At 32.6% G+C, this 15,503-nt stretch overlaps 2 protein-coding genes across 2 annotated transcripts; both read left to right on the forward strand.

The window, feature by feature from the left end:
• The first annotated feature begins 3,360 nt into the window (after window positions 1-3,360).
• Window positions 3,361-3,747, forward strand: LOC112600736 (THAP domain-containing protein 2-like). The gene is made up of 2 exons (XM_025348041.1): window positions 3,361-3,576; window positions 3,670-3,747. The coding sequence occupies exons 1-2, from the start codon at window positions 3,361-3,363 to the stop codon at window positions 3,745-3,747; spliced, it is 294 nt and encodes a 97-aa protein (XP_025203826.1).
• A 9,615-nt stretch (window positions 3,748-13,362) lies between these two features.
• On the forward strand, window positions 13,363-14,931 carry LOC112600737. Its single transcript, XM_025348042.1, has 2 exons — window positions 13,363-13,437; window positions 13,609-14,931. The coding sequence occupies exons 1-2, from the start codon at window positions 13,363-13,365 to the stop codon at window positions 14,929-14,931; spliced, it is 1,398 nt and encodes a 465-aa protein (XP_025203827.1).
• Window positions 14,932-15,503: the final 572 nt, after the last annotated feature.

A 15,503-nucleotide genomic window follows, 5' to 3' on the forward strand; every position in this document is an offset into this window, starting at 1 on the left:
TCTTACAACGCCGCGAAAAAGTTTTTAAGGTTTAGCGCAGGGTTTGCGCTAATGTGCAGTACAACACAAATTGTGCAGTTCTAAAATAAAATGTGCAGTTCTAAAACGCTAATTATGCAGTACTTACTGCTACCTAACTGTTTTAGCATTGTAAAATAATAACTAATATACTATAGATAATAGTATAATATATACAAAAACGATTTGTATTAAAGTTATAATAATTCATAATAATCAAATTATATTATCAAGACATTAGGATACAACCATGAACTTTACTAATGTGGAATATGTGGATTGACGGATTGTAATAATATGTTAAACGCATAGAGTAGACATTTTACATTGTTAAATTTGTTATTTGAAATTCCGGCTATTTTTATATTATTTATACTCGGTTTTCCAAGTAAGATAACCAATTCATTATATTATAAATATTATATCATTATTCATTATTAAACTATTATTACAAATTATTATTCGAAAATAGCTCCATGTGGACCTTTAATTATTATTTTCTTTTAGCCAATGAAATAATAATATTATATTTAGTTTATTAGTTATAATGTTGTTTTTCTTGGACTGTCGTGTGTTGAATTTCCGCACATGAGTATCATTGACCGAATTGTACCCATGCTGCAGTCAACGTGTTTAGACAACGCATGGAGTATTATTATTATTATTATTATTACATATTATTTAATGTGTCTAATAATTGTACGACAATCAATCACCGACCATCATTAGTTTGGTCATAGACATATCACGGCAAATTACAATGAATACTTAAGTTTTAATATTTCACTATTATTCATTAATTTAGAGCGCGGATATCTATGCAATTGCATATTTTTTTCCTTTTTACTGTTTTGGATTTTGTCACAAAGCGTAATAATTTGAATCTTTTTTTATTTTTTTTTTTTTTTATTGAGAAAGAGACAATCTATACACAATTAAGCACAATAAGTCATTATGATAACAATTAGAAATTAACATAACATGATTCACATGATAGGGGAAGTCACCCACTGGTAATACCCCTCGCACAAATATTTGGGTTTTATTATATTATATTAAATATCTAGATGTATCAAGGATAATTGTATAGTTTGATGTTGTTGTTGATGTTGTGTTGTGTTGTGTTGTTTTTTTTTTTTTTTTCAGAGTAGTAGATCACGGTTCCAATTTCTTTTCAGTCTACGTGGAGGTTGGTCAGGGATGAAATTTGAGGACATTTTTTGAATTAGGTGATTAATGTTCGAAGGCAGTTTTATGTAAAAGGATTTGTAGTGACGTTTTGAAAGTTTATTTACTGTTTCGATTTGTAAGTCATTATGAATAGATTCATTCGTTACATACCAGGGAGCACCAGTGATGATTCGAAGTGTTATATTTTGAAATGATTGGATGGGGCGGATGTTAGAAGGTTTGGCTGGCCCCTAAACTTGAATGCCATAGGACCATAGTGGTCTAATAACGATTTTATATAATAGTATTTTAAGTTTTAGTTTTAGTTTGGATTTTAGAAGAGGCCGGAAAATGTGGAGTCTGCTATTTGCTATTTTTCTTTTATTTTTTAGGTGAGGGCCCCAAGTAAGGCGTTTGTCAAGTATTAAGCCGAGATATTAAATTAGGTTTCATTACTGACAGGAATATTCACATTATTTAATGTAATTGAGGGACAGTTGCCATGGCGAAGGGTAAAAGTAACTTGAGTTGACTTGCTTTCATTTATTTTAATCAGCCAGTTTTTACACCAGGCTTCAATTAGGCTAGTATGATGTTGTAGATTGTGTGCAGCTATAGAAATATCAATGCTTGTGGACAATAAGGCTGTGTCGTCGGCAAATGTGGCTAATAGTGTGTTGGGAGTTTGTGGAATATCGGCAGTGTAAATATTATAAAGATCAGGCGCTAGATCGCTACCTTGAGGCACTCCTGCAGTGATGTTGAATCGGGGCGAAAAGAAGTTTCCTTGTCTAACACTGAAGCTTCGATTTTCTAGAAAAGATTTGATAACTAAGTATAATTGAGCTGGCATGAATTTTTTCAATTTAAATAGCAGCCCATCGTGCCAGACCTTATCAAAGGCCTGGGCAACATCCAGGAAGAGTCCAGCACAATATTGCCTTCTTTCTAAGGCAGAGGCAATTGAATCAGTAAGTCGATGGACTTGGTGTATGGTGGAATGTCCTGGCCGAAAACCAAACTGGGTGGTAGGTATAATTTGACGCCCGTGTAGGATGGGTCGAATTCGGAGAAGAATCAATTTTTCGAACAATTTGCCAAGCGTTGGTAAGAGACTGATGGGTCTGTATGATGAAGCTAAGTTTTTTGATTTTCCTGCTTTTGGTTTAACGATTACGACCGCATGTTTCCAGATGGTGGGAAAATAAGAAAGCCGCAGCATTGAGTTGTAAATATGTGTTAAAGATAGGATACATTTTTTTGACAGGTTTTTTAAAACTTTGTTTGTGATTAGATCATGCCCAGGTGCCTTACGTGCAGGTAATTTCTTGATAAGACAGAGAATTTCGTTGGGTGAAATTGATTTTGTAGGAGGAGACATTGGTAGGGGGGAAGAGATGAACTCATTAACTTGGTTCAAGTGTTCGGGATTCGGAAAAATATCTTGGTGGGGCTTGAATGTATTGGCTAGATGTGCGGCAAAAATAAGGGATTTTTCTTCGTCTGTTGACGCTAGCAGATTATTACTTGTGAGGAGAGGTGGAATGATTTCTCGGATTTTTGTTATTTTTTTTGTGGCTCTCCATAAAGAATTGGGAGTGGGTTCTAAAGAGTTGATATAATTCTCATACTGTATGGCTTTGTGCTTAATAAGTTCTTTTTTAAGAAGATTTGATAGGTGATTGAATATTTTTTTGTCGCTGGGGAGACGAGAATATTGCCATGTAGATCTCGCATTTCTTTTTTTGTTTAAAAGGAGTCGTAAGTTGGATGGGAGAGTGTTTTGAGGTTGTGAATTGCCGGGGGTAATTTTGGTTGAGGAAATAGCTGCTTTTTTTATAATTTCAACCAAGTTTTGTGCTGCATTTTCGACTTGATCTTGTGTTTTAAGTGAAACTCTAAGGTCTATTAAATTGTCAAGATTAGTTTTGAACACGGTTATCTACTCAGGTTGGAGCTCGCTCCTATACATCCAATGTAATAGCCGTGACGAAGTGGCAACATATGTGAACTATTAGCGCTAGTAGTAGTTGGCCCGCTATTTTGCAAGCGGCGTTCCGGCGCGGCGTACGGTACGCATTGTTATTGTTTTTATATTTACAATTTATTATCTATTACTTTTCCAGTTTTAACTGTTTTAACTTTTTAAGTAGTATTAACTATTAATTTATAATGGTGAAGTGTGTAGTTGTGGGCTGTACTTCGGGATACACTAGCAATAAAGAAAAATGTCATAAATTTTGTGCTCCAAAAGATCTTGATCTTAGAAAAAAATGGCAGATGAAGATTCCGAGAAAAAATTTTATTCTCACTGAAAAATCATATGTCTGCGAAAAGCATTTTAAAGAGGATGATATTGTGAAGTTTTGGGAATCTGGCACAATTAAGGTACGTATTTTAAATATAATGCCTACAGACTATGATTTAAGATATACCTTATATCTTAAACAGTGCTACAAACTATAACTATTGATATTTTAGATTCCGTACAAACAGTGGCGACTAAAAGAAGGAGTAGTCCCCTCATTATTTCCCAAAATATTTCCCAAAAAAAATTAATTTCCCTATTTCTATAGGCCCAATTTATTTATCAAATATTAAAAAACCACGAAAGCCACCATATGTACGTGTTAACACGAGTAATACTTCTAATTCTAATACTATTTTAAATCAAAAAGTGGATTCATTCAATAATCTAGAAGTATTGAATATAGTGGAAAACCTTACTGAGGACATTGAAGGTATTACAAATCAATTTTTAACTAAACACCATATTATTAAATTATATCTTATGCTAGGTAGTCTGAAATATTTTATGTTATTATCTATTTTTATTTTAAAACATATATTTAATTGAAATATTAAAAATATTAATTGTTGAGTTAAAATCTATTTAACAATTAATTATATATTAAAATTAGTATTAAAAGTCTTATAAGAGCATGTATAATCTCATTAATATTTATTAATACACCTAACTTAGCTTAAAACATTTTTTTTAGGAATTTATAATATTTAAATACCTATAAGTATAGGTATATAAATTTTAGTTTATTGATTATCTTATCTTAAATTATTTAAATTTCCATCATTATATATTTCATACTGTTTAACAACTTATTATTCTTAATTATAAATACAAGTTAGTACATTTACTAATAATACATTAAAAGTAATTATATATATTTTTAATTGCAGTAAAAAATAATACATTTTAATGATGTAACATATCTAATAAATTTATTAAATAAATTTTAGGTAATTTGTTTCAACAATTATCTGTTGATTTTAAATTAATTGGTCCTTGGACAAAATTACCCATCTCTCAATCAGAAAAAAAGTTGTGTTTTGTAACATTCAATTTGAATTCAAAACCAATGCCTACAATTCAGAAGTGTATACAAATTGATGAAAATAATCATTTGACCTTTGCTGTAAATGGAAAAATTGTTCAATTAAAACAACATGGTTATCATATTACTCCTGGAAATAGTAGAGATGAATTTTTAAAAAATCTTAAAAAATATGAAGATATAAAGTTATGTAATGGAGGGCCCATTGCAACAAATTTTCCTAATGCCTCTAAAAACGTATGTGCTATTAATTCAGAAGGTCTTCTTCATCATCATGAATGCTTTCTCATTATTAATAAAGAATCCAAAGCCACATTTTGTACCAATTGCAGTCGCTTAAAAAATGTGTTGATATGTAAAAAAAGAAGAAATATGCTAAATTCTAAAGAAATGCTTGAAGTTTCACCTTCTAAAAAACAAAAAATTGCTGAAATCAGACAAAAATCATATTCACTTCAACGTAGAGTATTAAGAACAAAAAACAAAGTTATAGAGTTACAAGAAGAATTAATTAAATCACAAAATGATATGGCCGAATGCAATAACAAATTTTTAGAAGATAAACTTCAGGGAATGAATGATTCACAAAGAACTCTGATCTTGGAATGTTTTTCTGCCAGTAAACTCAAAAACTCAAAATCACGTAGATATAGTGAAAACTGGTTGATGTTATGCCTGTTGTTAAATATTCGTTCTCCTTCCACGTACAATTATCTTCGAGCCAGTGCTCTGTTACCACTACCACATAAAAAAACTGTTCGAAAACATTTATCATGTGTAAAAACAACTTGTGGATTCGACTCAGACTTCTTAAAACTTTTACAAAAAAAAGGCGAGACTATGCTTGTAAAAGACAAACATGGAGTGTTGTTGTTTGATGCAGTTAGTCTTAGAAAAAGCTTAGCTGTTAATTCGTCAAATTTAACTTATTCAGGTCTTGAAGATTTTGGAAACGATTTTGAAAATAATTCTTGCCATAAAGATTTTGCTGATCATGCATTGGTCTTTATGTGGCAATCACTTGGGTCAAACTTTTATCAAACTATTGGTTGTTTTGCCTCGAAGGGTGAGGTTAAAGGTAAATGTTTATTTTGACTTATTATATATTAGTATATTAATGTATATAATATTATAGTGTATATAATAATGTTAATAATATTTATAATTTGTTTCTAAATTAATTTTTTTAGGTGTAATGATTGCACAGTTGGTTCTAAAAGAAATAATTTTATTGGAAAATATAGGCTTGTATGTACATGGGATTGTATGTGATGGCGCCACAACTAACCGGAGAATGTGGGTTGAACTAGGAATTGATGGATCTAAAACCAATTTAAAAAACTACTTTGAACATCCTGTTTATCCTGAAAGAAAGATTTATGCTCTATCTGATTTTGTTCATCTTTTCAAATGCGTTCGAAATCGTTTATACAATAACAAACAATTAAAGGTAGGTACCTACTATTTATATTTTTAATTTTATTAAATTAATTAATCACAATAATTTTCTTAGCTTCGAGCAGATTCCAAACAAATTGCTTGGAATTATTTCAGAGAAGTGTATAAAGCAGACATACAACATCCTGGAAATTTGAGGCTAATTCCAAAAATAACTACACAGCACCTTGAGTTGACATCTATGTCTAAAATGCGTGTCCGCTTATGCACTCAGGTATACTATCTTACAAGTATTTGTTTTTATTTTTTTTTATTCAAAAAACTAATAACAAATGTATGTACAATTTTAATATTAATAACTATTATATTCAATAATATTAGGTATTCAGTATGAGTATGGTAAAAGCCATGGAGTATTATAAATCGAAAGGTAATCTCATGCTCAGGGGATCAGAAGAAACTATACATTTTATTGAGTTTTGGAACAATTTATTTGATAGTTTTAACCGTACCCTCCCATGGCAAGGCCTGAGGTTGAATAATGATGAAGGGTTTCAGGTAAATAAATATTTTATACTTATAAAGTATACCTATATCATTTATATTTTTATATGTCTATAATGTAATATTAGCAAAAAAAAATATATGGTTTTTATATTTTAGATTTTTAAAGATGCATTAAATTATATCGACTCTTGGGAGGATCAAATGGTATCTGGTAAAATTGATCCTGAAGATTTTTTGACTAATTCAACTGCCCAAGGACTCAGAGTCACAATAAGTTCCACAATTGATTTATCTTCGTATCTATTGAAATCATGTGGATATGATTATGTTTTAACAGGAAAAATGTCCCAGGATCCACTTGAAGTAATCAATAATAAAACATTATACCATACGAATAATTAACTTTTTATAATACTTTTTTTTTAGAAATTTTTTGGAATTGTAAGACAATCGTGTGGCCCCAATGATCATCCCACTACTCCTACTTTTCTTCATTTATATAAAATCTTGTCTGTTTACTCGGTCCTTAAGCCACCAAAATATGGCAATTGTACGGTGACAGACACTGATGTCCCTAAAATTTCACTCTCTGACTTGAAAAATATTTTTCACGACAAATCATCAGAAAGGTCTGAAAAAGTGTACAGACTTAAAAAGAAATTGGATTCTTTAATTGAAGAAGGTTTATGGGAACCATGTGAAGTATTACCTCAAATCAACAATGATATTGAATCTAGTACTAGAGATTGCATACTTTATTATGTTTGTGGGTATGTCACTAAACAAATCCTAAGAAAAACAAACTGTAGTGCATGTATTAGCTACTTTAAATCAGGTGACACAAATCATCCTTGTGCTGAGCTTGTAAATTTAAAAACTAATGGGAAGCTTATTTATCCTAACACTGCATTGTTTGAATTTTTAAATACTGTTGAACATTCTTTTGGGAAGCACTGCAACGATTTTAATGTATTTGAAAATGTCATTGAAGAGATTACAGAAAATAATTTTAATTTTAAGTTTAGCTGTTCTTTTCACAGTGTTGAAGTTACAACTAAAATAATTGTATATTTTTTGCAAATGAGAATGCGGCAGCATTCCTATCAAGAAACTATAAAATTAAAAAAAATATCCAGAGAAAAAAAAAAGATTTCAAAGTTGTATAATACATAATATTTATAAATCAATGCATATTTTTAATACATTTATTTAGTATATGCTTTATTTAAACTGCTTTATTTATTTTTGATATTCTTCTTAGTCCTCAATAAGAGCTATATTCAGGATGGACAGCTTTTAATTCCTAATTTATGCTTATTGATTAAATGTTATGTAAATTATAAATGATTTGATTTATTTTGCAGGCTCCAGGAATCATCACTCTAATAAATGCAGCATAACATAGCCTAATAAAATCCAGCAACTAGCTAACATATTAAACAAAAAAATAAATTATTAAAAATTATTTAATAGTTATCCTACAACCATTTTTAAATTGTTGCCAATATGGCATAGATTAATTAAAACGCTACGTTCATATTAAATATTAAGTACAAAATGTCGTCTATATATTCACAAAGTAGTAAAAACTAAAATTGTATTATGTACCTTATAATTTAAAGATAAACCATTTACTATTGAGTTTTGAGTATGGTAAAGGTTGAAATTATAGTTTATTTCAATATTGATTAAGATCTTCACATTTTACTATTATTTTAAGTCTATAATATTGGTAATGGGATTTGGTTTGCCATCTCCCGTCATGTGCGCCGCGCGCCCGCGCCGTAGTATAGAAAAGATAAACGCGTATACTGAATATGGGGCCAACTACTACTAGCGCTAATAGTTCGCCTACGTCGCCACTTGAACACGTGATAGGGATTCGAGCTCCAACCTGAGTAGATAACCGTGGTTTTGAATAAATCCCAGGCGATGGGTCCTTTGGTGAGTGAGGGCCGATCATTTTGTTTAGGTGATCCACCAATTGAGAGAGTTACGGGGGTGTGGTCACTGGAGATATGACAGATATTACTGATATCTGTATTAAGATGGTTTGGAATATTTGTTATGAAGAAGTCGAGTATATCTGGATTGCGATTTGAATGTGAGGGCCAGTAGGTGGGTCCGAGTGGGGATACAAACGACAGATTACTATTATTAAGGATAGAGTGGAGTGTTTTTCCTCTTTGGTTATCGGAGATACAGCCCCATTGGGAGTGCTTAGCATTGAAGTCACCACCTGCTATGAAATGATGGCCTAGAGTATTGAAGAGACGAAGAAATGTGTCGCGTTGGATGGCATGACGAGGTGGGCAATATATGGAGGATACGGTTATTGGAATACTATTTATTTTTATTAGAATACTAGTTGCTTGAATAGAGGACTCTTGGAAAGAGGTTAATATATTATGTTGGATGGAGTTGGATACTAAAATACAGGAACCTGCATGTGCTGTTCCATCGGGATGATTTGTTTTATAAAGGGTGTAATTGAAAATACTAAATTTGATTTTTTCAGTGAAATGGGTTTCTGTTATTAGTGCAATATCTATTTTTAAATCATTTAATACGGTTTGAAGTTCATTTTTGTGTTTTGAAAGACCATTAGCATTCCAAAGTAAGATTTTTAGCGGAGCAGATTCATTTGGTTGATCGTTAGTCATTTTTTAGGATGATTTTGTTAATAACTGTAGTTAGTAGTGATATTAGGGGATTGATAACTGATTTCAGATCTGATATGAATAGTGAAAAATATTTTGTTAAATCATTGATGTTAGTAGTAGTATCATTATTGTATTTGGGGGGGGGGTCATTTTGGTTCGCATTTTTTAATACATCTGCATAGTTTGCATTGAGATCGGTCTTATTAGAACAATTTGGGGAAGGGTCGTTACCAGTAGGGACTTGAACATTATTTTCTTTATAAAGTGATATATTTGATTTTTGTGTATGGCTTGGTTTATTATTTAGTTTTGAGTTGGTATTTTTTTGCTGTTGGTAACTTTTGTAGGCTGGGCATCCTCGATAATTGGCTGGATGGGGTCCTCCACATAATATACATTTAGGTGGCTCGTCTTTGGGTTTGGGACATTCATTCGTCGAGTGAGAACCGTCACATTTTACGCAGCGGGTCTGATAATTGCAATAGTGCTTTGTGTGTCCGAAGTTTTGGCACCTATGGCATTGCGTTAATTGTTTTTTCGGGCGAGGTTCTTCGAATTTGACTACTGAATGGCAGATTAGGTTTATTTTGAATATGTCGTTATTATTTGATTCAGGTTCAAGATCTACGAAGAAGAGAGGAAGCGGTTTTTTTGTTTGATTCTGCAGAACGTTTGTAACTTGCTTTACTTTGAAACCGTGCTTTGATAATTCGTCTTTAATGAAGTCGAGGGGAGTAGATTGATGTAAATTGCGGAGTATTACTCGGAATGCTTTTTCGTCTTTGATCTGGTAGGTGTGGAAATTGACTTCTCTCGATTTAAGTAATTGGACAACTTTTCTGAAGGTATCAGGTGTATTTAATTGCAGTTTGATTCCTGATGTGTTACTCTTGCAAGTAAAGTCATCAGTGTCGCAATAAAGTTTAATTGCAGTGCAAAATTTAAGAAAATCGACATCGGATTTTATAAAAATAGGTGGTGGTTTGTGGATTATAGGTTCGGTTGGTTCGGTCGTTTCCATATTATGATCATCTTCGATGTCGAGATTAGCGTATCGATTCGGCGTTGTGAAAAAGCTATCTGAGCTTGGGTGTTTATTTAGTGGAGATAGTCCAGGTGATTTCGTTGAAGGTCTTTTATTATTTTTAGGTGTAGCAATTACCCAGTCTGTATCAGAAAGTGTATTTTCGGTTATCAACGGATTGAGATTAGAGTTTGTTTGATTGCGCTTTGTTATAATGATGGGCGTAATGAGCTCATTAGTGGTTTTAGATAACGGCCGAGTCGGCGATGTCAGCGGTGACTGAGTTTTTTTTGGCATTTTGTTGTTTGGAGTTAATTATTATGTGAATAATAATAACTTACCCAGATCCCGAAGGAACGAGATGCTGTAGACGTTCTTGATATAGTTCTGACAAAAAGAGATGTGTTTTAAACGAAAATGAAACAGTGAGGAAATGAACGTCGGGTGAACGATTATTAGTGTATAGCATGAGCAAGGCAAGATAACGCGTTGTACGTGCTTCACTGTCAACTGCCACACGGCAACTAATTTGAATCTTATGGTGAAATTTTATTTGTATATTTCTGTATATTTTTACAAAAATCGAAATATATTGCTTATTAAAATGGACATTTTTTATTTAGGTACTTAGTTTATTTAAGTAATTAATTATTATAAGTTGTTTAATTAATAAATTTTATGAAAGTAAAAAAACATGTTTTTGCATACCTATTTGTTAAATATTTTTTTTTTTTTTTACTGCATATTATATGGCATATTTCGATACTTTTTAATGCATAAAAGTCCGGGCTCTATTCATAAATCATAATAATATAGATGAATAATTGTAACCAAAAGAACCTGTTATGGGTATTATGTAGCGAGTAGTGGTAAAGTGAAAATGTTAAATATGAAAATATAAGTCACTTATTAGCCAGAACCAAAAAAGATTTTGAAAATCAGAAAGTAATGATACACATATTTAACAAACTAATGGCATTGAAAATAATATAAATTTTTAAAAGAATACAAATAATATTATTTAAATGGTAAATTATTATAAAATATACATAGGTAGTGTTATAGTTTATCTAACAAGCAGTTTGCAACCATATGTATGTTTTATGGATTTATTTATTTACATACACTCTTTATACTAAGTAAATGCTGTGATAAATACTGTGTAGTTAATTATTAACTTAACTTTTGTTTAAAATTACATATTTTATTAAAGTATTTAAAAAAAATTCAGCAGTGTTTGAAAATAAAATCAATGGCATAGTCAGATTTTGGTTGTTTAATTTTGATTACCCTATGTTTAGTTAAACATTTTTTTTTTTTTAACTTTTGGTGTAGAGCAAAAGCAAATCAAATTTTATGCAATCATGGCTTCTAAAACAAAATAGTAACAAAATTAATACAGCTTTAAAAGAAAATAAGAATACATCAGGTAACTTTATTTTTATAATTACTCATTTTACAAAGAAAAAATAACAATTATAATATTTAAAAACACATTTTAAAAGAAGATCTTGACAGCCCTGTTCAAATAAATCCAAATGTAGAAAATGATAAAGCATCACTGTCAAAGATATTGGATATTAAACTTACAACTACAAATATTAATGTTGAGCAATCTGTTATAGAAAAATCAAATTGCAGTTTACCAAAATCAAAAATAAGGTCTTCAAATGCAAATGAATATAATCCATTTATTTTTCATTTTCATAGTAATGGACGACATTATATACGTTGTACTGCATGTTTTGAAGAACCAAGTGTTAGACGGTTTTCAAATAAATCAAAATTACCAGCTATTGCACAAGAAAGTGGAACAATATACCGAGAAAAAATACTCAATGAACATTTAAGTAATTCATCTCATATTGAAGCACTTAAGGCTTATAAGTGTAAAACTCTTAATGCTTCAGAAGTAATGTCTAAAACCCCAATGGGAAAAATTATAAATAATGTAAATGAATCTCTTGGAAAAAAATTGGCAGTCTTTTCATCCATGTATACAATGATGCCAAAAAGTTAACTTTGTCAGCTTATACATTTCCTAGTCATGCAATAGTGTCTCATACGTCCAATATTTATCGCACTAATGGTAAAATATCTCATGATATTATGGCGGGTCGCCGTGTGGTTTGTGTCAGTGACACGAGAACGACGCCACGTGCGACGACACGACCAAGGATGTCGGGTTACCTAATGATAAACGAGTAGACGAATGGTTTTAAAGGCAACAACTGGTTTAATAAGGTTTAAGCATAATATACATAAGACGATGTCGACAACGACAAATGATTCGACACGCGGAAAGACAAAAAATAACAATACATTAATAATAATATAAATCGGCGACGTGCGGAGTCGGCGAGTTCGGTCGTGCGAGAGAGCGAAGGAAGGACGCTGGACTCGGCACGGTGACCGGTCGGCGTCGACTACAGAGGTGTTGCCAACCATCTCAGCCGCGCATATCACTACCGGCGGCAGCTATGTGGTGGTGACCCGCCACAATATTGATGATAATGAACTGCAATATTTAACACCTCATACTTGCTAGGGCCGGCGAAAGCTATGGGCGACCTGGGCGACTGCCCAGGGCGCTAGCACGGAAGGGGCGCCAAACTGAAAATTATTTTTATTTAATTTAACTTTTAAAAGGCATTAACAATCTATACAATTTGAAATATTCATTTTCATTATCTAATGTCGTTTTAGTTGAAGATCAGAAGATGAATCTGCAATTGTCTCATTTTAGTCATATTTTTAAAATATAAGAATGTAACAGTGCATGTGCATCGATACCGCTGGTTTTGATGTAAAAACTAAAAATAATGCATCAATCCATGGAACTATGGAAGCATACCACCGCATTTGTGTATATCAATAAAATATATAGATGGTCGTAATAATTATTTTTATATTATAATATTTACCCATTTATAAATAAATTCATATAACTATTTTTTAATTATAACTAATTCATATAGTCTATTCCAAATGAGACCAGGCTACGGCGGCGACCAGATTTCGTCGGGCGGCGGTCAGGCTCCACCTATTTTACTCCCCACTACATCAACCACCTGTTAGACTGTAGCTCTACCGGCGGCGGCGTACGTTCGACGTGTGTACCGTGCTGCAACATGACGCGTCGACGCTTACATGCTTACCGGTGAATTACGTGACAGTCCGTTTAAACCGATTTTTTTGTAATTATAATTTGTGTTTTACGTATTATATAATGGAAGATAATACAGAAATAATTACGGGTGATATCCCTGAAGTCGAAGGTTGTATGCGTCTGCAGCCTGAAGAAGTAACTACTATTTCTCCAAAAACGAAAAATAAAACTGGAAAAGTAAGTAATAATATTAACAGTTTTTACCCAAATAAAAACACATAACAATTAATATAATATTCAAATATTTAATTATTTGATATTTAAAATGTTATTACCTATTTATTATTATTTATATGTTTTTTACAGTTTGTGTCCAGTCGTCAAAAAATAATTATTGTTAATATTTACAAGGATATCATTTCTAATACACCAGACATAAAATATTTGGATATTATTAAGCGTATTAGAGAGTTAACTGGTTTGGGACGAGACACCGTAAAGAATACTATCAGTCAGTACAAAACCACAAAAACAGTATCTTCTCCCAACAGGAGAAGAGCAAAGGCTTCACTGTTTGACAAAATTGATGATCTGGACCGCACAGGATTACGTCGGACAATCCATTCTATTTGGTTAAAGCGTGAACTACCAACCATAGACCGAATTTTATTTGATGTCAACGCGGATCCGTCGCTTCCAAATTTTAAAAGAACATCTTTGTATCGTGTCATCAAAAAATTGGATTTTGTTTTTACAAAAAGAAAAAGATGCAGTGTTCTGACCGAGAGGGAAGACCTTATCGTTTGGCGTCGTAAGTATTTATACGACATTCGAAAATACAGAGAAGAAGGTCGAACTATATACTATCTGGACGAGACTTGGTTGAACGCCGGCGATTGTGTCGATCGTGTTTGGAAGGACAATACGGTTCTCTCCAAACACGATGCATTTAACAAAGGCCTCACGACCGGTCCACAAAACCCGTCCGGTAAAGGTAAGCGGCTCATTATACTACATATTGGGTCGGAGAATGGTTTTCTGCCAGGTGGCCTGCTGTGTTTCATTTCAAAAAAAAATACCGGCGATTATCATGACGAGATGAATGGAGATAACTTCAAAGAGTGGTTCGAAAACATTCTCCCTGTACTCGACCCAAATTCCATTATCGTCATGGACAATGCGCCGTACCATTCGGTAGAAATGGAAAAATATCCAAATGCCAGTTGGAAAAAAGCAGTTATATTGGAGTGGCTCATTTCCAAGAATGTCGATTGCGAACGACCGTTGTCGTCGTTATTGAAGCCCGAACTTCTGGCGATATCAAGACAAATGCGACCTCAATTCAAATCGTATGTAATCGACAACTTGGCCAAGGACAAAGGACACACCGTACTCCGATTACCACCGTACCATTGTGAATTCAATCCAATTGAATTGGCATGGGCGATGGTAAAAGGATACGTGAAGCAGAACAACACCACTTTCAAAATCGACGATGTTCGCCAACTACTAAATACAGCTATTGAAAGGGTTACTCCTCAAAATTGGAAAAATTTCATAAAACACGTCATTGAAGAAGAGTGCCGAATATGGAAAGCGGACGATATCATGGATGATATGATAGATTCTTTGGAACCTTGTATTATGACGTTAACAGGAGAAACAACCTCATCAGATTCTTCGGAGTAACCAATTTATACTTTTCTATCATGTTTAAATTTTTGTATGATTTTTATTTTTTTTATCATGCTTTATGTTTTTAATCTTTTTTTATTGTAATAAAAATTAAATAATTAAATATAGAAATTTGTTTATACGTACCTACAACATTAGGTAATAAAAATTATAAATTAAGCAAAAGAAAATCGATTTTGTACTGATAGCGTGTACTGACGTACGTATGTGATTATGTGGCGCGCGACTGCGCGAGTGACGGTAAGGAAAAATACATTGCGCCGTACCGCTCCGCACACCATCTGTTTCAGAGTATACAATGCAATTTAAGTTATGTGTTCAGGTCACTGGTTTACGATAGACTAATTTCGTCGCTCCGCGGGGCACAGTTCGAGGTCCGTGCTCGTAGTGAAGCCACGCCTATGCGCACAACTTGGCCGCCTTAGCCTGGTCTCATTTGGAATAGACTATAGACGTCTAGACGATAACGATTCGTTAGAAAAACCGCGACGGTAAAACCCATTCGGACCTTACGGCGAAAATACCACAGTGTAGAGTAAACCAAAAAGACACAATTGTCTGACACA

Source organism: Melanaphis sacchari, unplaced genomic scaffold (genome assembly GCF_002803265.2).
Source record: "Melanaphis sacchari strain LSU unplaced genomic scaffold, SCAv2.0 Contig67_pilon_pilon, whole genome shotgun sequence".
Classification (NCBI taxonomy): Eukaryota; Metazoa; Arthropoda; class Insecta; order Hemiptera; family Aphididae; genus Melanaphis; species Melanaphis sacchari.